This window comes from Fomitopsis serialis, assembly GCF_022376445.1.
Source record: "Fomitopsis serialis strain Sig1Antser10 chromosome Unknown B0H18scaffold_156, whole genome shotgun sequence".
NCBI lineage: Eukaryota > Fungi > Basidiomycota > Agaricomycetes > Polyporales > Fomitopsidaceae > Fomitopsis > Fomitopsis serialis.
Window position 1 is genome coordinate 1 of NW_025955116.1, and position 21,419 is coordinate 21,419.

A 21,419-nucleotide genomic window follows, 5' to 3' on the forward strand; every position below is an offset into this window, starting at 1 on the left:
ACTACCATATAGAGTAGGTGTCCTGCCCAAAGGGGAAGTAGGACAAGATGTGGTGCCCATGGAGGTCACAAAAATGCAGAAAATCTGCCAAATATACAGAAGCACCCAATAGGAGAATCTGAGTGCTTGGGATTATTCTAGACATCACTACACCATGTACATGGACTACAACATCTCAAATGACTCATTGTGGCTGATTTTGGCTGTAGTGCAGCACCCACTGAGTTGTACAGTGTATGAATCACGTATGTATGTCATTACAGACATATGGAGCACATCTGAGGCACAAATAGGCACTTTGACATCTGCAGAGGCACGTGTGGATTTTTTTATTTTGCATTTTCTGGACCAGCCAGCCACTCTAGCTACTCAATAATGATAGTGTATACTCTCTGAATGAAGGGCTATCAGATCAGTATACTAAGTCCATTCAAAATTGTTACTAACTAGGGCTATGGGGCAGCCTATAAGTGTGAGCGCTAGCAGTGAGCTGCCTGGCTGCCAGTCACATGACATTCTCACCAGTTGCCATATTGGGCGCCACTGGAAGTGTTTCTTGGGCCCTCACCCCAGGACAAAGCACTGAGCCACGGCATTTGTTTGGTGGTGTTGGTGCAAGTCGCGTTGTCTGGGAGTCTGAAATTTTTGAACTCCGCTAACTGACCATAACAAATGTTAACTATACATGATAAGCTGGGGGCAAATGACTGTACCTGTGGGAAAAAACTGCCGCATTGGGCGCCACTGGAAGCGTTTCAGGCCTGTCCATCATAAGAACGATACCTTCGTACCTCAGGGATCGTAACTAGTGTGCCATGAGCGTCAATAGAATGCGAGATCAATGAATACGATCATACCGTAAGCATGTCAATTCTATTGTTGACTTACCATGTACGCGTCCATCATCGTGCCTGCAAGTACGCCACACGCGCCCACCGCCGCGCGCTCGCGTCAGTGTTCCTCACAGTTCGCTCCGCCACGTCAAGCACCGGCCCGCCGAGCGTACGCAGGTGCCCCACCGTGGGGTCGTACCACGGCACGCTCGGCTCCGTGCGGTGTCTGAGGGAGGTTACCACCAGCAACGCCGGGGAATGTGGATGTCTCGCTTGTCGACACCGCGCGTGGAACGATCGAGCATCATGTGCGAGAGCGAGCATCGTGTGCACGAGCATGAAGCAAGCAGGCGGGCGGGCCAATGAGGCGGGCTCGCTGAAGAGAATGAGCCCGTGGGTGAACGAAGGAAGTCGGGCGACCGTGTCTTGTGTGTGGACTCGGACTTGTTCTTTGAGTCCTTTTGCAGGAGCTCCAGTGTGCACGACTGCTAACTCCTGTCGAAGGAGAGCGCTCATCAGTGATCCGCTTCAACTTGAACACTTTGACTCACCATGCCTATCTCCGCATCCACTGTTGAGCGCGAGCGCAAGATATGCCAAGGGTGACTGCAATCCCATCAGCAAACTCACAGAATGACCCTGTAAGCAACAAGACAGTGTGCATTGACAACTCACCAGCGTTCGCGCAACTGAGAGCACAAGGGAACCTTATGTTGTCGACCTGGATCACCTGAATAATGATATATGTGACATGTCATTGCAACTCCGCGTACCAGTACGACCCACCCTCGATTTTTCTGCCCATTGCGCGATGGTGAGCAAAAGGACGGCACCATGTGGAGGATCTTCGCTTCGTCCAGGGCATCATTGGTGAAGCTTGCTAAAGTACGATGTGGCGATATGTACACGCTGGCGAGGACAGGTACCGAATATGCTGTTTGAGCGGGGAAGACTTGAGTGATGCAAAGGCGGAAGATCAGCAGCCGAACGGCGGCGAGGGGCAATACTAAACTAGGTGAATACATTTGTGGTTACCAAACTTACTTCTCTCTGCAGTAATCCATGCTCGACTTCGCTTGCCGGATGTTCAACATTGAGAGACTTGATGCACCCGGTACTCCCTTGGTCGAGGTCTGAAGATGGTGATGGAATAGTTTTAGGTGAATGGAGAACATAAGGCGACAATGCTAGGGTTACTTATGGGGAAGACGTGGTTGGAGGAGAAGACGACGATGTTGACGTGGCAGCGGGAAGTTTAGGGCAGGTTTGTACAAGACTCCCCACCGTCGCCGGTTCGCGGTACTAATACTCACTGACGACGCTGCCAGTGCCCAGTGGCGACTTGTACTCAGGCGGTGCTCGCACACTCATGCATCGGGAGTACCGAACATCATAGCCTCCGAGTCGACACTAACAGCGTCGAGCGTCGCAAGCGGGCCCGGACTCCGAGCGCTACTAGCATCCGGCGGGCTGCTCTTGACTGCCACCACCTCGACGAACTCTGCAACTCAATTGGTCACCGTGACCGCCCAACCCTGTCTCAACCGCACTACAAAACACTTGCATCGTTGACTGGACATACAAATTTGGGGTCGTGTGGCTCAGGCGACAGGCAAACTAGATCGAACTCGCGCATCACGCAGTGCGCATGCAAGACTCGGATCGCTCTGGGGTAATCAAACTGCCACGGTTTTTGGATGCAGGGGAGCGAGACTGACGTGGAGGAGGGCGCAGACCAGGACAAGGAGGTGGGGTACCGCATGAGCCAAGAACGCGAGCGAAAAGGCAGTAAAGTCGAAGATTCCTTTGCACCCTGAGCAGCACTGAGCCATGCACGCCGTCGCATTCAGTGCCGCGCTCCTGTACGCCACGCTCACTGCGTCCGCCAAGCCCGCACCCAGCCTGCGCCCGCGCGCCAGTCGATCACCGCGCTCTCGACAGCGTAGATCATTGTGTTCACGCCGTATATGTGGTATGCGGGCGCGGTGTACTGTGCACCGGCGGCGACACTCGCTTGGGATTGCGGCTCGGACTGCAAGGCGGACACGTCATTGGACATTCACTACGTACGCATCCTCACGCCCACTCTAGCTGATTCACACAAACTTTGTGCACCACAGGCACTGCGATCTCCCTCCTCAACACCGTCTACCTCCCACTCCACATCTTCAACGTGACCTTCACCTTCGTCGGGTATGGCCTGCCCCGGGTCGGGAACCAAGCCTTCGCGGACTACGTCGATGCCCAGTCAAACTCCGTCACGCACATCAACAATGAGGAAGACCCGGACCCAATCCTGCCGGGCATGTTCCTCGGCTTCATGCACCCGTCTGGAGACTCGGAGGTGCACATCGAAGACTCGGGCGAGTGGGCGGCGTGTACCAGCCAGGATAACCCGAGCACGGAGTGCATCGTCGGGGACGTGCCGTATCTCTGGGATGGCAATGTGTCAGACCATGACGGGCCGTATAACGGGGTGAACGTGTGAGTATTGCCTTCAAGTTTGTTGCGACGATGTGGGTAATGCGGCCAGAAAGTTCGGTGTATCATAGCTAGTGTAGTATAACTGGATTGTCGTACTTGTGTATGATTGATTTGCACTACAATTAAAACGCGCACAATGTTATTATTTCTGCTGAAGGGCTTGTTAGTGCACGAGAAGCTTAGACAGTGCTAGACACATTAGGTGCCTTAGACGGTAATTAGATCGCTCAGACCCATTTAGATGCCTTAGGGCATCTCAGACAAACGGAGCCTTTGCTGATGAGGATAGAGAAGGAACGACACTGGCAGTCGCAGTCGCCGCGGCGGGAGGACGGTAGCCACGTGCACCATGTCGAGGAAGTGCCTTGCTATGAGACAGTATTCTATATCCTACTGTCCAGCTCAAGTGCCATATATGAGCTAGACTTCATATATGTGACAGCCTCCTCTGCATGATCCATGGGAAGTATTGATGTATCCCACCTTCCAGAGTCCAGCCTTCTCCAGGTGTATGCACATGTGAACTCCATATCACAGTGATCTAAATCCCAATCTGTGTCCCTGTAGCCCTGGTTGATCAATTCCTGGTTGGTGAGATGCTGTTCCTCTCTGAGCTCCTCAATAGCTCCAAGCAGATATTGCTCATCCAAGTCTGCAGCAACACTGATCACTATCTTGGACATCTTTCCATCTTCAAGAGACCAATTAGCCAACTCAGACAATCCTGTGTAGGGGTAGCATGGCAGTCTTACCCCTCAGACCAGTGGTCCACCTAGTACATAACTTGTCATTGACCCCAGTGGAATAAGGAGGCCATATCAGGTAGAAGTTGGCATGGAAATGAAAAACTGGGACATTCTTGAATGCAGCTATTTGAGAAGACCATGATGCATTGTTTGTCCAGAAACCTCTGATTGGGTAGAGGATAGCGGTCTGTAGTTCTTCAGTTGCAATTTGTTTCAGACCATGAAGGAGACATACCAGATCATATTCATGCACATTGTGTGGCCTGAGTCTGAGGACTTGAAGTGTGGGAGGAAGATGGGGAGCAATGCACATGTAGGGCAGCAGTGGAGCAGGTTCTTTGTGATGGTAGCTTATGGTGAGATTGGTGAGATTGGTGAGATTGGTGAGGTTTGACCAGGCAAATCTAGACTCCTGCCAGGCAACTGAAAAGGTTCTGCCACCCTCCAAACTTCCAGGAAGAAGTATATTGATGGTTTCAACCCACTTGCAGGATACAAGCAAGAGTTTGTCCTGAGCAGAGGAGTCAATTATATGCATGCAATCCAATACTTCTGTGGGAAGCCACCTGAACATCATGATTCCTGAGATTTCGATAGTCAAGAAATGATTGCAGAGCATCATCTGAGATGAAGAACATGTTGGTGTATAATTGATGTCCAGCAACTTGGAAAGCTTGGAAAAAGGCAGAGGCACAAGGCAATCGTGACCTTGCTTCTGATGCAAGCATCACTGTCTGGGGATAAGGACAGAATATGGAAGCTGGAGCCAGGGGTGGTAACCGGGGGAAGACCTAACCATTCGTTTGAAACAAAATGCTACAAAGAAGCATGACATCTCACCTCCTGCCAAATCATCCGCTGGATTTCGGGCAAGCCCATGCCAATATACCCCGGCATTCCTACTGGACTTTGAATGAGAGGTGACCGTTGAGTGCACCAATAATGACAGAATGTGAGTGGGATGTTTTGAACAAGGAGTGGTGTGGCGTAGCTGAAGGCAAAACTACAAGGGAGCAAACAAGGACTGTAAGAATGGAGGACTTACAACAGATCTCAAAGCTACTGAGAGGGAAGACTCAGAGAGGCGTAGAACGAGAGGAGAGATCGTTACATTACAGGGGCATCCAGCCCAGTATATATACACATGAGAGAGCCATCACATGATCGTACAGTAAGTGTAGTAGCATGACATCGTAATGGTGCAATGAGCAATGATGTGATGATTGCACCATGGATAGAACATACTGGAAAGGACTGGACAGGACCGGAAGGGAATCTGGATAGTCCTAGAACATGATATCATAGTGATGTCATAGTGATGTCATCAAGGAACATCCTGGAACATCCTGGAAAGTACTGGAAAGTACTGGAATGTTCCGTACAAGTCTAGAACAAATCATGTGCTACAGGTCTGGATCAAGTCCGTAAGAAATGTATGTAATATGTAGCAACGAAGAACATAAGTCCATAACGAGTAAAGGATAAGTCCTATCCTGTAGTGTAACACCCAAAATAGTCGAAGTTCAACAGGATGGTGGGTGTCACAAAGAAAACTGGCAGCGGGTGAAAGCACTCGCTGTCCCGTCGGATCGATCACTTAGCCGCTGGGCATGTAATGGCCTGGCCTTACCACCTTCCTTTTCTGTCCACTGGTCCCTCGGCTGGCTGCCGCGTTGCACGTGCTCCGCTCTTTGACCGCGTCCTCAACTCGTCTTGCATTGGACTCCGTTGTGCACTCATTATCACTGTTTCGTCCTCCCGCCGTCTTGCGCCCCGTCCCCACGCTGTCGATGCCTCGGTCTCGCTACACCAGTTGATGCGCACGACAACGACGAGTCTGACAATACCCATAAAGCCGCCATTCGCGCATTCACCGCGATCCACGGCCTAGTACACGGGTGCCCCGACTTGCTCGCTGCGCTCTCATCAGCCCTCACTGTGCTCTCGTCAGCCCTCACTGCAATTTCGTCAACTCTCACTGCGCTACTGCCTCGTGTCGGCACCAAGGAATGTCTCCTTGACTGCTGCAAGTCATGTCCTGATCGCGGGACACGGCAAGGTGCCGTGTCCTGCTCGGTGCAATGTTCTGCTCAGCTCAGTGCACGGCGCACTCAACACCGAACGTCACAATTGGGGCGCAGGGTGTCGCGCTTCCTCTTCCTCCTCTCCCTGCTCAGCAGCACGCGCGCCGAGTCCAGTCAGCGAATGACCACTGCGGACACACACCGAGGCTATACTCACCGGCCCTGGACCAACACTCCTTCGTTTGGACGCATCCATGAGCCAGGCACGTTGCAGCTCACTTCGCACTGTACTCAGCTAACAGAGATCCCAGGCCTACCTCTCACAACGCGCGTTCCACGCGCTAGCGGGCGACCTGCGCTCGAAGGACAACGAAGAGCAGTAACGCAACAGGATGCGGGATGCGGCAGCAGAGGCCGGGATCAGCCCCAGAGCTCTCAGCGATCCGTATCTGACCCCGACGCTGAGTCTGAGACTACGCGGTGAACAATCGACGGACTAGAGTATATCATAGTATGAGTTTCCTGTGAGAAGCATTCTGCATACTGGATGTATGATACTCGATGTGTTGGACGTGAAACCTGTCAGCGGTGCTGGTAGCCTGAGTATAGCTGTATTGTCATACTCTCTTTGATCCAGCCCACCGCTACTATTCAACGAGATGTGTTTGAATTTCGTGGCATATGCACGCGGGGGTCAACGTCAACAAAAGGTACAGATCCGATTGGGTGCAGTGACATGGGAATAGTAGGCGTTTGGGCACCCCGTACGAGCAGATATACGAGTCAATTAAATCACACAGCGGCGACCGAGCAGCGCAAGAAAGGCCATCCAGTGACGAGTGGCGAGCCACATATACGGAGAATCTCGTCCGCATAAATGACACGTTGAGAGGAGTGGACCCCGTCGGAAAGGCAACTCGGAGCAGCCACCTCATGAAATGCACACCAGGTGAAGAAGCCAGTGTTCGGACGCATGAGCTCCGGATAACAGGGTCAGAGAAGTTGTGACAGGTGTAAACTCACCTCCTGGTATCCGGAGCTCACTGGATCTCGTAAGCATCTCGTACGCATGCAATAAAATTTGGAACTCACCAATGCTTGGTTGTGGAGCCCGGCTAGTGCGACGTGGAGAGGAAACAGGTTTGTTGCGTCGTCGCCGACCTTGCTACTGATAGAACTCTGTTGGTTGAACACTTTATCGAGATGTAGTGAACTACGTTCGTGCTGGCACAGGACCGGGACCCTCGAGCCTGCAGAAAAAGATTCACAAGGATCGAGCTGGAATGATGGCGCGTCAATGAGGTACGAAGTACACAAGCTATCCTCACCTGGCAAATAGGAAGACTTCCGCAGGAATGCTTTGTAGCGTTGCAGTCACGACGAGTTGTCTAGCACTGGTCGGCAGGTGACGAGCCTTCCTGCAAGGGTGCAAGTCTAATGACATTGCATTGGCCGCAATTGCCATTAGAATGCCCTGTACCGACGGGTGCAATGAACCAGTAGGTGAGGCAGAGTACTAGTTCTTGTTGCCACATATTTCAGTTGGTGGGCTCTGCGTCGGCGGTGGCGAGATGTAAGCTCAAGTTACTTGAAGAACAGGAATTGCCTTGCCTTGAACGAAGTCGCCACGCTGGTTGCGCTAAAACCGTGTTATGGCGTTGGAGCATTCGGCAAGGAGGAACGGCGCTGACCGTGCTTTAACAGCTGTTGCAATGTCATGTCAGGGTAAGTATGCCACGGACACTCGCGGTGCGGTCGATGGAGGCTGGTGCACTACTGGCAGATGATGAACCGCATCCACCAAAAAGAAGAGCTTACTTATGTGCCTTAGAACCACTACTCCTTCCTATATCTCCCAAGGCCTCTCAAGTTGTGATCTAGACCAGGAGCTGTTCGACCGCGATGCCGCGTCTTCTCGTCGTAGAACAAGGACAAAGCTGTCAAGTATGTATCCTTCGCTCAGGCCAAGGCCATATCAGACGTAGAACAGACAGGAACTCACTGGAGTAGCACTCAAACTTGAATAGACCCATTGGTTTTCGTCGTGCGACGGAGGGTGAAAGAGCTCCGGAGGATGGGCGCGCGCGAGCATGAGTCCTAGGCCGCACATTCAGTCAAAGCTCAGCAGAACATCATCATATCTGATCGCCGTAGCTCTAGAGAAGACTAGTTATCAGAGGCTGCTTGTAGAGTGCTTGGAGTGTGATCAAAAGAAGTTTAAGAGATGAAACGACTCAGCAAGCGTGGTCAAGAGGTGCTCGAAGGATATTCTTGGTGTCCACGGCCGCGCGCTCCTCCACCTTCGCTCTGGACTTCAACTAACACGACCGCAGACTTCTTTAGATCTCTGGGGCCCTCCTCCTCCTCTGCTGCTCTCGCCTGTTCCGTCGTGTGGGCGATTTGAAGAGCTTGTAGTGTCTTCAATGCAGGTGCCAAACACCTATGTATGTGACGTTTGGTACTCAGGTTCGTGTTCACCCATCTTTTGCAACCCTGGGCCGTCATGCGTACCTGGTTAAGACGGTCTTCAGCCCTTCGACCAGTCCTGCCAAACTACGCTACGCGGAACAATCAGCAAATGCTTGGATCGTGTTTGAGGTGTTTTCCGTGAAGTAGCCTTCCACTCGCCGCTCAAGGTCGTCATCGGCTAGGTCCACGCGGCGTAGGTAGTATGTGCAGTATGCACCCTCATTCCAGTTCAAACCCTTACACGCAGTCTCAGTCTTGTCTGCACCAGCTTCTACATGCTGTACTGCTAGTGCCACCCGTTTCCGCACGTCAAACCCTGGCTTTCATCCGCTTCTGATCATCGCCTACTCCTGACGGCTTCAAGTTGATGAACAAGGCTTCAAGTTAACTGCATGCGCTGTCTGTAACCCTTTGCCATGAGATGTACCACTGGCGAGCCCTTCGCGGTGATTCCGTCCCATCCCTTCATGTGTTTCAAGTCTATTCCAGCTCTCTCGTTGTTCTAGCTGCGAAGCTGACATGTCTTTGTATTGGCTTCACTTCACGTTTCTAATTGTCACTACGGCGGATTGGGAACGAAATGGCAGACGTGGAGGCGAAGAAGGCGGCACAAGGGGATAGTAGCCCGGTCGAGGACCTCCTGGGCTGGCTGAAAAACACGCTCCCAGTGAGCTTATCCAGGGTCAGACAGACACAAAACGAGAGGCTGAGGCGGATGGCGAAGGAGGAGTGGAAGGCGTCCCCGAGAGCAGAACGGATGGACCAAATTGACCCGGAGATGCCATTGAAGAAATATGGGAAGTTGGCAGAGAGGCTACCCCGGAGACAGGCAAGTATTCTCATTCAACTACGCACTGAACACGTCCCGTTGCAGAAATTTCTCTTTAGGATTCAGGATTCAGAAGGAGGACACTCCCATATGTGAGAGTTAGCGGTTTCGCGCTCTCGCGAGGGGGCCGGACTAGGCCGTGAACTCGAGGACGTGGGTCGTTAGGAGACCGCGGACTTGAGGACGTGAAGGTCGTAAAGGTCGTGACGGGGCGAGGAGCCCGCTGAAGGCGTGAACGAGGCAAGGAGCCCGCGTTGAGGTCGTTGCACGAGGAGCGCGCTGGCAGTCGGCGAGGAGCTCGACGGCGGGGTCGACGAGGAGACGACTCAGAGGGACAGCGCAGCGAGGAGCTCGTGTCGAGGACGAAGGGCGAGGAGCCCGACGTTGGAGGGACTTGATCCTAGTTCGTACGGCGCGGCGAAATCGCACTCGGACGAGGATGTAGGATGCTAAGAAGTTGTGCGTCTATTTCGTATGGCGCGCGCCTTCAGCGGAGACGCGCGCCTAGATGTACACGTGATACGACAAAGTATTACTGCTAGACGGGACGAGGAAGAAAGAGATGGGGGTCGCGGTTATTGTACAGTGAAGAATATATATGTAGGTACGCGGAATTCACCCTGTCCGCCGCATCCGTAACAGGGCCCCCCACCGCGAGTCTCAGGTCCTTCGCAATATCGTCCCGAATGTCCAACTCCAAGAGAACCCTCCCCAAGGTGCACCAGTGCGCAAGCCTCACCACATCGTCTTCGCTGTCGAGGTAGCGAGGTTCGTAGTATGAGGGGTAGACGGACAGTCCGGCCCCCCAGACTCGACGAATTCTGTCGCGGATCCCGGCCCAAAGCACGCCATGGGCGGTCGTAGACGTCGCGCCTCGCATGGCTGGGTGCTTGGCCGCTACGATGCGCTCGACGTTCGATCGGAAGTGGAAGGTGCGGAGCTCCCATACCTCCTTGTCCTCCTTGTCCGGATGAGGGTTGCGGTGGTACGGAAGCTCGGTCGCGGGGAGTGGGCGGAGAGGGCAAGTCTTGAGCGTACGACTCAGAGCAGCGTCGGGACGAAGACGGCCTTTTCAGACCTTGAACTTGAGCGGCTCCCACTCACCGGGCGGAAGGTCAAGAGCGGCCACTTGCGTGTCCCTTGACTTGAGCCACATCAAGAGGGCGCCATACCGGTCGTCGGGTCGTCCGAGCAGAAGCTGAGGCGAGGGCAAGAGGAGTAACCCGTCCGCAGGGAATTGTGGTTCCGGTCCGAGCTCGTTTTCCCAAGGTCGGCGAGGAGCGGGCGTGAACTCGTTGCGCTCGAAGGGTCGGCGAATGTATTCGACCACTTCGAGCGGCGAGTGAAGGTCGAGCCGCATCCTCAGAGGGGATCCTGACGGAAGAGTGACGATCCGGTAGGGGTTCGCGGGTGGGTCCTCTGGATCCAGGCCTTGGGTGCCCTTGTCTCCGTCATCGTCGGCGGGAGTGTCGTTCTCGCCATCAGCTACGCGGGTGTCGGAGAGTCGTTCCTCGAGTGTCGTTCCTACGTGAGCGAGCAGAGATCGGGAGTCGCTTAAGCGCAAGAGGAGCGAGGGACCGGGCTCATTGGTGTCCGCGACGGGAGCGGATCTAGGGAGGTTCGTCTCGTCGACCCGTAGACGTTCCTCCAACGAACGAGCCGAGGCAGGCACGGGAGCGGGATGTATCCGCTCCGCCAAAGGTCGGCCGGTGTTGTTGGAGCTGCTCCGAGGGGCAGGCTCGCGCGGAGGGGAACGGGGCGGACGAGGTGAATCTATCCTTCGAGCAGGACTACGCCCTCTGGTGGCTCTAGGTGCCCTTTCTTGAGGCGCGGCTCGGTGCATCCCGTCTCGATTTGCACGCCGGGAGTACCCCGCGGACTGGGAGGGCCTGTAGAAGTCGCCACCTCTTCGGGGCGACAGAGGACGAGGAGGAGACCGAGCGTGGTAAGGCGACCGAGGTCGAGGGCGATAGGGCCGAGGAGATCGCGATCGAGATAGCGCGCGGCGAATGGGCCGAGGGTCCGGAGAGGGAGGGCGGCGGAAAGACGGACCGTATCTCCCGTAGGGCTGAGGTGATGGAGAACTAGCCCGCTGCTTGCCCTTGTCTAAGGAGGGACGCGGAGGGGACGACAGCGGAGATGGTGCCGTCGGGAGCGGAGCGAGCGACTCGACTGGGCTCGCCGGGAGTGATACGGCCATGGGCGAATCCGCGCGCGGGAGCGGCAGTTCCGACTCTCCGCGCGTTTTCGAGGAGACCGAAGATGTGAGCGGATCCTCGCGCAGGAGCGGCAGTTCCGGCTCTCTGCACGGGGTCCGGGCTCGAGGCGTCGAATCCGAGAGCGACCCGAGGGCGGGGTTATTGACCCATCCTTCGTCCAAGTTGTCGAACGGGGCTCCGTCCCTAGCCTCGTCTCGTCGATCTGAGGGAGCGGGGATGGGGGGCGCCGGGGATGGTCGTCGCGGAGGGCCTCGATCTCGTCGTCTGGCGTCGCCCATGTCGAGGTCGGAGTCCTCTTCAGCGCTATCGAGGTCAGCTTGAATTTGACGCATACATTGACGAGTGCGCCTTCCCACAGGCTGCGGCGGTGCATGCTCTGTCACGTCCCATTCCTCCCATGAGAGTCGAGAGTCCATTGGGGCTATGGTCGAGACAATCTGGCTTGAGGGGGGAGGCGAACAAGTAACGTACCAAACTGGGACCCCACACCAAGCAAGACGCTTCCGTACCTCTTCATTCCTTTCATCTACCCAGCACCCCACTCCCACCAAATCCGGACACGGGATTGAAAAGCATCCCTCGGCGAAGGCTCGCCGTAGGTAGGCGTGAAGCGCGTAAGCTCGCAGCTCCAGGAGATGGCGTTGGATGAGAGCAACGATCTTGCGCATCGCGTGGAGATTGACGGTGAGGCTGCCGAAGTCGTAGAGCGCGTCTTGGACGCAAGTGGGACGAAGGACGAAACCGGAGGGAGGGGAACGGTCGAGGTTGTAGAATTCCTCGGCGCGATGGAGTTCCGCGTCGTAGAGGGTCCGCAATGCGAGTGAGAAGTTGCGAGTGGGAGTGCCCGTCCCGTTTTGGATGCAGGAAACGCGGAAGGAGACTGGGCACCGACCACGCTTGAAGTCGAGCAGAACGAAGGCAGCGTCCACTCCTTCATCATTCTCAGGTGATTCGTAAATGAATGCACGATGTTCGAACGCGCTGTTCCAGTGTTGGGCGTGGTACCCAGGCTCGAACCAGCTTGTGCACCCATCCGCGTAAACTTCTTCCTGATCGTTTGTCCCTGGGGGTGGCGACGGGACATACGGGGCGTTGGATGACACAGCGAATGACCCGTCGCCCAAGGGGAGGGCGGAACGGACGTCGCGGTGAGCTCGGTAGAGTTCCCAAGCGGTTTGACTGGCTCGAAGTCGGACCGGGAGATGTTGGAAATCCCGCGGATAGTGCAACGACGTGCGGAATCCGAGCGAGGACGAGGCAGGGGATGAGGCAGACATGACGAAGAAGGAGAAGACAAGGAGAATCACGAAGGTAGCTGAGCAAAGTTCGGCAGTTCCAAACGTTTGCTTAGGCTACGGAGTGAGAGTGAGAAGCGGCAAAATCACTAGCTCACGGAGGAAGGGATGAAGGAGGAACAAGCACGCTTAGTGCTCTTGTGGCTTTCGAACTTCCGCGACATGCTCACGTGACAGCTCGCGTCGCGTCAGGAGGCGTCTAGAAATTAAGGGAAAGGAGTAACGTAGAGGTAAATACAGTATAGTAAGAGAGATTCGTGGGTGGCAAAGTATTTTAATCTAGCTACTAGAGAGAAAAAGAAGATTAGAAAAGAGAAAAGTAATTCTATCAGCGGGTTAGTCCTTCCGCGGCTTTGTATTCCCTGAGAATCTCGAACGTGTTCTGGAGATGAGAAGCCGGCTCCCAAGTGTCGTGAATGGGACTATAGCCTTTCCATCGTATCAGGAATTCGAGGCGATTACTTCGGGACTTGTTCCTTCTCCACGCTACTATTTTGTCGACTTCGAATTCTTCAGAGGCGAGAAGGTCCGAGTTGCGCGGATCAGGGAGGATGGGACGGTCGACTTCGACGGGTACTGATGACGATCCTCTGTAGCGTCGTAGATGTTCGAGGTTGATGACAGGATTCATAGGGTACGTGTCGGGGATAGCGAGACGGTAAACTAAAGGGTTGACTTGCTCTTGCACCGTGAACGGTCCGAGCATGCGTTGAACAAGCTTCTTGCCGGTGCCCTTGACGTCAACGAGCTCCAGTGAATGAGGGTTGACCAGGACTCGGGATCCAACGGGGAAGATCTCCACGCGTCAGCCCTTGTTGAATTGACGGGCGGCTTGTTCTTGAGCGAGGGCTAAGGCATCCCGAGCCTTCTGACGATGAAGTTCCATTTCGATAACGAAGTCGGTCGCGCGCTCGCTAGCAAGCAGCGGACGTTCCACGTATCGGCTATCTTTGTTAAGGAAGTCGAGAGTGCCCTTAGGATCGTAGCCGTAGAGTAGAAAGTAGGGTGAGTGACCAGTGGCGGAGTGTATCGAGGAATTGTACGCGTGGGTGAGGGCGGGCAACCACTTGGCCCATCCCGTCCGGTCGCCTTGAACGTAAGCTCGAAGCATAGTCTCTAGTCGTTGATTGACTATCTCCGTTTGGCCGTCGTGTTGAGGATGATGTGATGACGATAGACATAGATGGATGCCAAGTTCAACAGCGACTGCTCTCCAGAATTCGGATATCCATCGACCGTCTCGGTTGCAGATGATATGCTCGGGAATACCGAAGCGGAAGACGACATGTAGCACGAAGAGGTGGGCAAATTCGATGGTATTGAGGGTTCCCTTGCACGGGATGAAGAGTCCGTGCTTGGTGCACCTGTCGACCACTATGAACACAGCATCGAATCCCTCCGAGAAGGGTAGGCCAGTGATGAGATCAAACGAAATCCATTCGAAAGGACAGTTAGGGACTGGGTTCGGACGTAAGAGCCCGGCTTTCGCTCGGTGATCGGACTTCGTCTTTTGACAGACGTCGCAAGAGGCAGCGTATTCCAGCACGTCCTTGCGTAGTGAGGGCCAGAAGAACCGCACGTTGATCCGGAGGGCTAACTTCGCTGCGCCTTCGTGCGCGGATTCGTGAGGCGAGTCATGTATCCGAGCAATTAGCGGGAATACTTCCGAGCGTGGCACACATAACCTCGCGGGATCGGATCCAGTTCGCATGTAGAGCAGTCCGTAGTCGTCCATGAAGACGCACTGTCCCGCGAAACGTTGTATATTCGGTTCACGGGCCTTCTTCCATTTGTCTCTGAAGAATGGGTCTTTCGCGTAGCCTTGAACGAATTTGTTTCGATATTCCTTACTCATTTTGATGAGCATGGTGGGATGCGATACGTCTTCGTCTGGATAATACAGAGAACTGGGATCGCGCGGAGCGTCCTGAACCCCTGAGTTCCTGAGTGATTCGTTCGGGGTGTTCGCTGGATTCTCCGCAGCTCTTTTGGCATTGCGGGATCGGGTTTGAACTGGATTGGCCGTCTTGAACGGTTTGACGTGGGGAGGCATTGTCTCTCCCTCACTCGTTCCGTTCCTTCCTTCGTTTACGTGCTGGGGAGGCGTGGCATCTCCCTCAACTTGTAGACTCCGGTTCTCTGCGTAAGGTGAACTTGTGTCTTGTTTGAACGGTTCGAAATGGGGAGGCATTATTTCTCCCTCACTCGTTCCGTCCGGTTCTTCCCTCTCGCCCTCCACGCTGAGGCCTGAGTTGTCCGTGTACGTGTGAGTTTGCCATCCTGTGGGTGGCGTCTCTTCGAGTACTTCGTCCCAGGATGTCGCTAATGATGCTCCGGCCGCCATGCGAGGGGCGGGAGCTCGCTCAGCCGCTGATTCCGTAGCGGCGGCCGTGGTCTGATCAGTGACGATGGGTATGGAAGAGTCGAAGCACGGAGATTGATGTTCCGGCGGGTCGCGAGGTAATCGAGAGAGTGGGTCGACGTTAGAGTGAACGCGCCCCGCGCGGTGTACAATGTCGAGGTTCGGCGCGAAGGCCGCGAACACCGCTCCCCAGGCCGCGAGTCATTGGTTGGTGTTCTCGTACGTGCGTGCCCATTGTAATGTGGCGTGGTCCGTGACGAGAGTGACAGGTTCGCCTTCAATGAACGGTTGGAAGCGTACTAATCCTTCCTTCGCGGCCAGAGCTTCGCGCTCAGTAGCAGAATAATTCCGTTCCGCCAGCTTGCAGGTTCTACTCCAGTAGGCGATGACACGCTCCACATGGACGATGGTTTCGTCTAAGGTGGGGGCCCAAGTCGACGGAGGTGGGCAGTCATCGAACTTGCGCGCTGTCTTCGCGACCAGTACGGGTATCGGAGCTCGGTCTGCAAAGGCCTTAGCTAGACGATCGTACATGCGTGTACCGCGGAGGTCGCTTGCGCGGATGGGTTGGACTTGCTGAAGGCAAGCTCCTAGGGCTATGTCGGAGGCGTCGGTGTAGAGTCTATACGGTAATCCCGGGATCGCATGAGCGAGTATTGGCGCGGACTGGAGAGCATCCTTTGCGTTCTGCCAAGCTACTTCGCAGTCGGCAGTCCATTCCCACTTATGGTCTTTCTTCAGCAGTTCAAACAGTGGGGAGACGAGGAATGAGAAGTACGGGATGTATGCTGCGAAATACACCGTCATGCCGAGGAAGGTTTGAAGTTCCGGTACGCGCTTCGGACGGGCTAGTTCCATCACGGCGCGCACCTTCTCCTGGTGAGTGGAAAACCCGAGGCGAGAGACCTTCTGACCGAGTAACAGGATCGATGTGTATCCGAAGTGGCATTTAGGAGGAGACAGAGTGATGCCTGAAGAGATGATAGCTTTTAGAACCTTGTCGAGGTGCGTAATGTACTCGTTCCAGGACCGCGAGTAGACCACTATGTCGTCGATGTAGACAAGGGCGAACAGCCATAAGTACAGGGCTAGGACGCCTTGCATAACTCGTTGGAAGGCCGAAGGTCCGTTCCTGAGTCCAAAGGGGAGACGCTTGAATTGGAATAGCCCGCGATGCATTCGGAAGGCAGTCTTCTCTCGGTCACCGTCCGCTATGGTAAGCTGCGTGAATCCAGCTAGTGCGTCTAGAGACGTGAGCACTTGAGCTCCCGTGAGGGCCTGTAGGATCTCGTTTTGGCGAGGAATAGGGAATTCGTCTGGGATCGTGATGGCGTTCAAGCGTCGGTAGTCGACGCACAGACGAGGCTTGCCGTTACGGTATGCTATCAGGACCGGGGCCCCCCAGGGACTGTTGGAAGGTTCGATAACGTCTAGGGACATCCAGGAGTCGTGCTGTTTGTCTATGACTAAACGCTTGGCCGGGGAAGCACCGTACATGGGTAGCGACACGGGTTTCGCGTCTGGTTGAAGTTTGATCTCAACTTCGGAGGGGTTGTGCCCTAGACGTCCGTCGAAGGCAAAAGCTGCCTGATTGGCTTTCAGCATGCGCAGAAGTCGTTCCCTTTCGTCGGCAGGCCACTCCGGTCCTATGTCCAAGATCTCGGTGATTTTGTCGGATGGGTACGTCTCGGGATCCGGTACTTCAGCTGTCTTAGGTCCCCATTCGTCTTCTCTGGGTGCGGTCGCCGTATCGTTCACTGCATCCGCGCGCGGCTCCATCGCGCTACGGATGAGGGTTTGCACGGCAAGTGCATGGGCTTCCAAGTCCGGCGAGCCATCCATGAAGTATAAGGCAGGATCATGAAGAAGACCGAGGGATTCTCCCTTGCGAACGATGATGGGTCGGTCCGTCGGGTTGGTGACGGACACATAGACATGTTCGGCATCGATGATGGACGGAGTAGTGAGCAGGAAGGATCCGTCAGACTGTCCGAGGACAGTTTTCTCGATGAACCAGGATTTGCGTTCGAGGAAGGATGCTTGGACCGGCACCGGACGACAAGAGTGCGGCGATATTCGCACGTCTTGGGTCGCGATGGCAGTGGGACGCAACTTCTTGGTTCGTTCACGATAGCGGTCGGCTCGGCGTCGCCGATGGGACTTGGCTCTGACGAAGCTGGAGTCGGCCCCCTTCACTATGATCTTGATGGGAGGACGGTCTTTGCGGACGGCAGAGGAGGCCGGTATGGAGTACCCAGTGTCGCCGACTTGTATGGCTGATCCTTCGGTAAGACTTCGCGTGATGCCTAACTCGTAATTGACGTGGAAGTCCTCTCCCAGTAGCAATGAAGAGGACATTCCCGGAACCACGTAGCATTCGGCGAGCATCTTGAGAGTATGTCCTTGTTCTGTTTCAACGTAGACTTGCGTCTGTACATAGCCAGTGATGCGAAAGCCTCCGGTTAGCTGGAACAGGTTCATCCTAAGGCCTTGTCGGATCCTAGGGCGCGTGGCTAGCGGTAGTGAGTCCAGATACTCTTGAGATACCAGGGAGATGTCAGCTCCGGAATCGGCGCGACATTGGACAGGGTCGTGCGAGCGGCTGCCGAATCGTAGTTGGAAAGACAGGGCTGCTACTCCTACCGTAGAGTGCCCGGGCGGAGGGTCGCGAACCCGGCTAAGTGTCACTACCTTGGGCCCGCTGGCTGGGTCTGGGCTAGGATCGAGAGGAGCGGCAGTTCCGCTCTCAGTCGTCGTAGTGCCAGACAAGACTTCGCGGGCCGTGAAGGTGTGACAAGAGCCGTCGACGGCCAAGGCCTCCGCCATTGAGTTAAACAGTCTGTCGGTAGCTTCGGACGGATCGGATTGGACCGCCTCCATGAGATGAGGATGGTCAAGGAGCCTACTGAGTAAGATTTGACGTTCCGAACGGTAAACCCGGAGTGAGATCTGGCCGTCTGAAACGGTGCGGCCGGCGCCGGCCGGAGGGGTCCGGGTCAACGTTGCAGACGTTGTCGTTGCCAGCACGTTGCCAGCGGTCCGGCCGGAGTGCATGCCGGCCGGCTCTGCCTCGTCTCCAACGTTGCAGCCGGCCTTGCCATCCCTGAATACTGTCCCCAACGATCCACCCGGCCTGTTTTCACGGTACGTTGCAACACTCCGGCCGGAGTGCATGCCAGCCCCGCACCCCCTCCTCAATGTTGCGGCCGGCCTGTTTTCACCGGACGTTGCAACGCTCCGGCCGGACTACACCCCGGCTGCCCCCCCCACTTCTCAACGATCCGCCCGGCCTCTTTCACCCAACGTTGCAATGCTCCGGCCGGAGGGTATGCCGGCCGGTCATCCCTCGTTCCCAATGTTGCGGCCGGAGCAGGCAGAATTCAAAGTGGCCAGGCAGTCCACGCTGCAAACAGTCCGGCCGGTCAACAGATATAGCATTGCAAACGAGCCGGCCAGCCTCAGGCCCTACCACTACAAATGGTCTGGCCGGACTTTTTGCCGGCCGAAAAGACAATGTCTCGGGCCGAGGGTACAGCCAAAACTCGGCCAAAGCAGCCAGACATTTTGCCGGCCGAGCTTTTGCTTCACTGACCTGGCAAGCATTGTCTCGGGCCGAAAAGTTGACCATTTTCTCGGGCCGAAGATTTGAGTACTGCCTCGGGCCGAAGAGTTGGGCATTTTCTCGGGCCGAAGATTTGGCCGAAGCTCGGTGAAAACAGCCGGGCTGTCAGATTGCCATATAAGGAAATTTTGTATTGACTGGTAGTACTTCATTGATAGACTATAGTATCAATTCCCTAGTGACCAAAGATGTCTAGTTAGGCCAGGATGTGCAAAACAAGATTTACTCACAGGCTTCTTTGCACAACAAGCTAATCAATTTCTGAAGCCAGTTTTCTTTTCCCACACTGTTTGACTATCTAGGATGTGTTGTTTCAATGCATAGAGTACTTGCTGGGGAGTGGGCCATTTCTGGCATTACGATCCCTTCAGTCCATATTATTATTACTTCATTGATCATCTATCCTGACATATATGGCCACAGACACATTTCTATTTCCCATAGTCTTGAGCATGTGTGTTTCCATTGCCTTCAATGTCCCCTGTGATTCACATCTAGACCCCATGTCCCGGCCATCATTGCACCAGATATGGTTGTCAGCTGAAATAATCCTGCATGTAAAATGGAACCCACCAAAGTAAATGATACCTGCTAGTCTGTATTCAATTTGTCCTTGCTGTGTGTGCACAGATATATGCTTGCTAATCTTTGTACTTTCTGCTCGGTATAGATTGAATGCCATGAAATTGGGTGGCTTCTTGATGGTCTCCTCATGTACCATGGCTGCATTACAAAAACGGCATCTAGTTCCTGCCTTGTGCTTCATTGCTGCCTTAACCCATTGGGCCATTGTCCGTGATTGAGTAGCATGTCCCCTTCCAATTCGTGCCTCCCACAGTGTTGAGTCTAGAGTCCAAAGCTTGCTTTGGGATGAGCTTTCTTGGAGACAAACATGGCAGGATGAGCATCTTTTTGCCTCACAGTAGAGTGGTTCATTGCTTGCTAGGAATGTGGTACACAGTGCATACAAATCTGTTCCTGCTGGGGCCTCAATAGGGAATGAGTCAGGATCCTGTAAATGCAAGATCTGCTGCATTTGGTCCCTGACAGCATCAAGTTCAATCTCATTCTTTGTAGCTTGGTCCAACAATTCTGTGAACTTGGTCAGGTGCATGTTTTGGCGTGCTATGTGTGTATTCCAAAAGGAGTTCTGTTCTTGATATATGTAGTGCAATATGCTGAACAGGGTGTCAAATGCACAACTATATGTGTTTGGATTCCACTTGAAGCATACTGGCTCATGTGTATCTTCTTTGATCATCCGCTTTTTCTTTGCCTGTGTTTGAGGTGTAGTCTCATCAATGAATGTATCCTTGTGTTTTCTCTTGCCTTTGTGCCCAGTATCTGTACTGAGAGTATTCAGCTGTGTGGTCCCCTTTGCAGGAATATATTGTGCCATAAGCAGCTCAGACTTGGTGACATTGTTACAGTCAGCATTTGCTGCTGTATCAGCTAGATCATCAAGATTATTGTGCACTTTATTCTTGTCTCTTTTCGAGTGCTTGACAATATCCCACTCTGCCTCTTTATATGGTTTCTCTATATCAAAAGGTTGCTTGTCAGACCACTTCAAAGCAGTGTGCATTGACTTTGGCATGTATCTTGCACCCTTTGTTGTCCTGTATGAGTGAATAAGTGCAACACGAGTTACACCCTGTACATCTGCATCCAAGGATCCTTCATATCTCAGCTTTGTGATCTCATCTAACATTTCCAACTCTCTGAATTCCTGTCTCAGCCAGCCTGTAACACCCCCCATGAATTTTGAATTGTCAAATCCTTGCACAATGATGGTTCTCTGATAGCTGGATCCTCTTGAGAGGCATGTATACACAGACTGGTGATTTTTGCAGTTTTGCAGGTCCACCACATTGTATGTCCTTGTTCTGCCTTGGGAGTTGAAATCTGTCATTGCAAAGTTGGGTATCAAGGCTACTTGAGTTCTGTGTATTGTCAGTGTACGGTCATTTGACATCAGGCATGGAATCTTTATTGTTTGGGCAGCAATAGGTACTACATTCTCTGGCAGTCCATCCAACTGTACAGGTGTTGGTGTCGCAGTCAGTTGAACAAATACAACATCCAACATCCTCTTATCATCAGTCAGTGGCTTAGACTCCCACCCAACAACAATAGCCTCTGCACCATTGGTGACATTGCATTCTGTAGCCTCATTGGCTTTGATCATGACAGGAAGGCCAATGCACAATGATAATTTCCCAGGATGATTGTTTGTATTTTTATGAGGGAGTGCCCAGAGCTGTTCTTGCAAATGTGGGTGGATCTTGTCAACTTTGCGTTTTACATTAGCAGTCTTCTTGGATTTATGCTGTTTAGGTGTCTCATCAGGGCTGCCATAGTGATCCAATGAATAGAAGGTCTCAAGGGCTTGTCCATTGTCCTTTGCAAATCTTGCAACACCCAGCTCATTGATGCGGTCTCTGTGGGAGTTGTATGACAAAATCATAGATACATTGCGGAAGGTTGGATCACCAAGCTTTGGCTTTCCCTTGCCCCGGCCAGCAATGCGGTCTTT

The 21,419-nt window shown here is 53.8% G+C and overlaps 6 protein-coding genes across 6 annotated transcripts; 1 reads left to right on the plus strand and 5 right to left on the minus strand.

Annotated features, from left to right (window-relative positions):
• Positions 1-518: 518 nt before the first annotated feature.
• B0H18DRAFT_959754 (uncharacterized protein) lies at positions 519-1,858 on the minus strand (the record flags this gene model as incomplete). The annotated part of the gene is made up of 8 exons (XM_048042856.1): positions 519-659; positions 792-805; positions 889-911; positions 937-1,328; positions 1,385-1,404; positions 1,464-1,472; positions 1,509-1,563; positions 1,607-1,858. 8 exons carry the CDS (start codon positions 1,856-1,858, stop codon positions 519-521), a joined length of 906 nt encoding a protein of 301 aa, XP_047886606.1.
• An 805-nt stretch (positions 1,859-2,663) lies between these two features.
• B0H18DRAFT_1125467 (uncharacterized protein) lies at positions 2,664-3,321 on the plus strand (the record flags this gene model as incomplete). The annotated part of the gene is made up of 2 exons (XM_048035024.1): positions 2,664-2,751; positions 2,954-3,321. The coding sequence occupies 2 exons, from the start codon at positions 2,664-2,666 to the stop codon at positions 3,319-3,321; spliced, it is 456 nt and encodes a 151-aa protein (XP_047886607.1).
• A 379-nt stretch (positions 3,322-3,700) lies between these two features.
• On the minus strand, positions 3,701-9,025 carry B0H18DRAFT_959756 (uncharacterized protein; the record flags this gene model as incomplete). The annotated part of the gene is made up of 19 exons (XM_048042857.1): positions 3,701-4,041; positions 4,070-4,250; positions 4,299-4,685; positions 4,904-5,066; positions 5,309-5,349; positions 5,694-5,867; positions 5,911-6,132; positions 6,305-6,372; positions 6,412-6,560; positions 7,034-7,065; positions 7,180-7,252; positions 7,305-7,337; positions 7,416-7,561; positions 7,676-7,726; positions 8,090-8,184; positions 8,388-8,527; positions 8,599-8,645; positions 8,712-8,876; positions 8,984-9,025. The coding sequence occupies 19 exons, from the start codon at positions 9,023-9,025 to the stop codon at positions 3,701-3,703; spliced, it is 2,550 nt and encodes an 849-aa protein (XP_047886608.1).
• A 686-nt stretch (positions 9,026-9,711) lies between these two features.
• On the minus strand, positions 9,712-12,881 carry B0H18DRAFT_1125469 (uncharacterized protein; the record flags this gene model as incomplete). Its single annotated transcript, XM_048035025.1, has 3 exons — positions 9,712-9,834; positions 10,005-10,412; positions 10,464-12,881. 3 exons carry the CDS (start codon positions 12,879-12,881, stop codon positions 9,712-9,714), a joined length of 2,949 nt encoding a protein of 982 aa, XP_047886609.1.
• Positions 12,882-17,115: 4,234 nt separating this feature from the next.
• Positions 17,116-17,889, minus strand: B0H18DRAFT_848575 (uncharacterized protein; the record flags this gene model as incomplete). Its single annotated transcript, XM_048039578.1, has 2 exons — positions 17,116-17,402; positions 17,478-17,889. Coding segments are annotated over 2 exons (699 nt in total), but the record flags the coding sequence as incomplete, so codon positions are not given.
• Positions 17,890-19,271: 1,382 nt separating this feature from the next.
• B0H18DRAFT_886914 (uncharacterized protein) lies at positions 19,272-19,565 on the minus strand (the record flags this gene model as incomplete). Its single annotated transcript, XM_048041150.1, has 1 exon — positions 19,272-19,565. The coding sequence occupies one exon, from the start codon at positions 19,563-19,565 to the stop codon at positions 19,272-19,274; it is 294 nt and encodes a 97-aa protein (XP_047886611.1).
• Between the last annotated feature and the right edge of the window lie 1,854 nt (positions 19,566-21,419).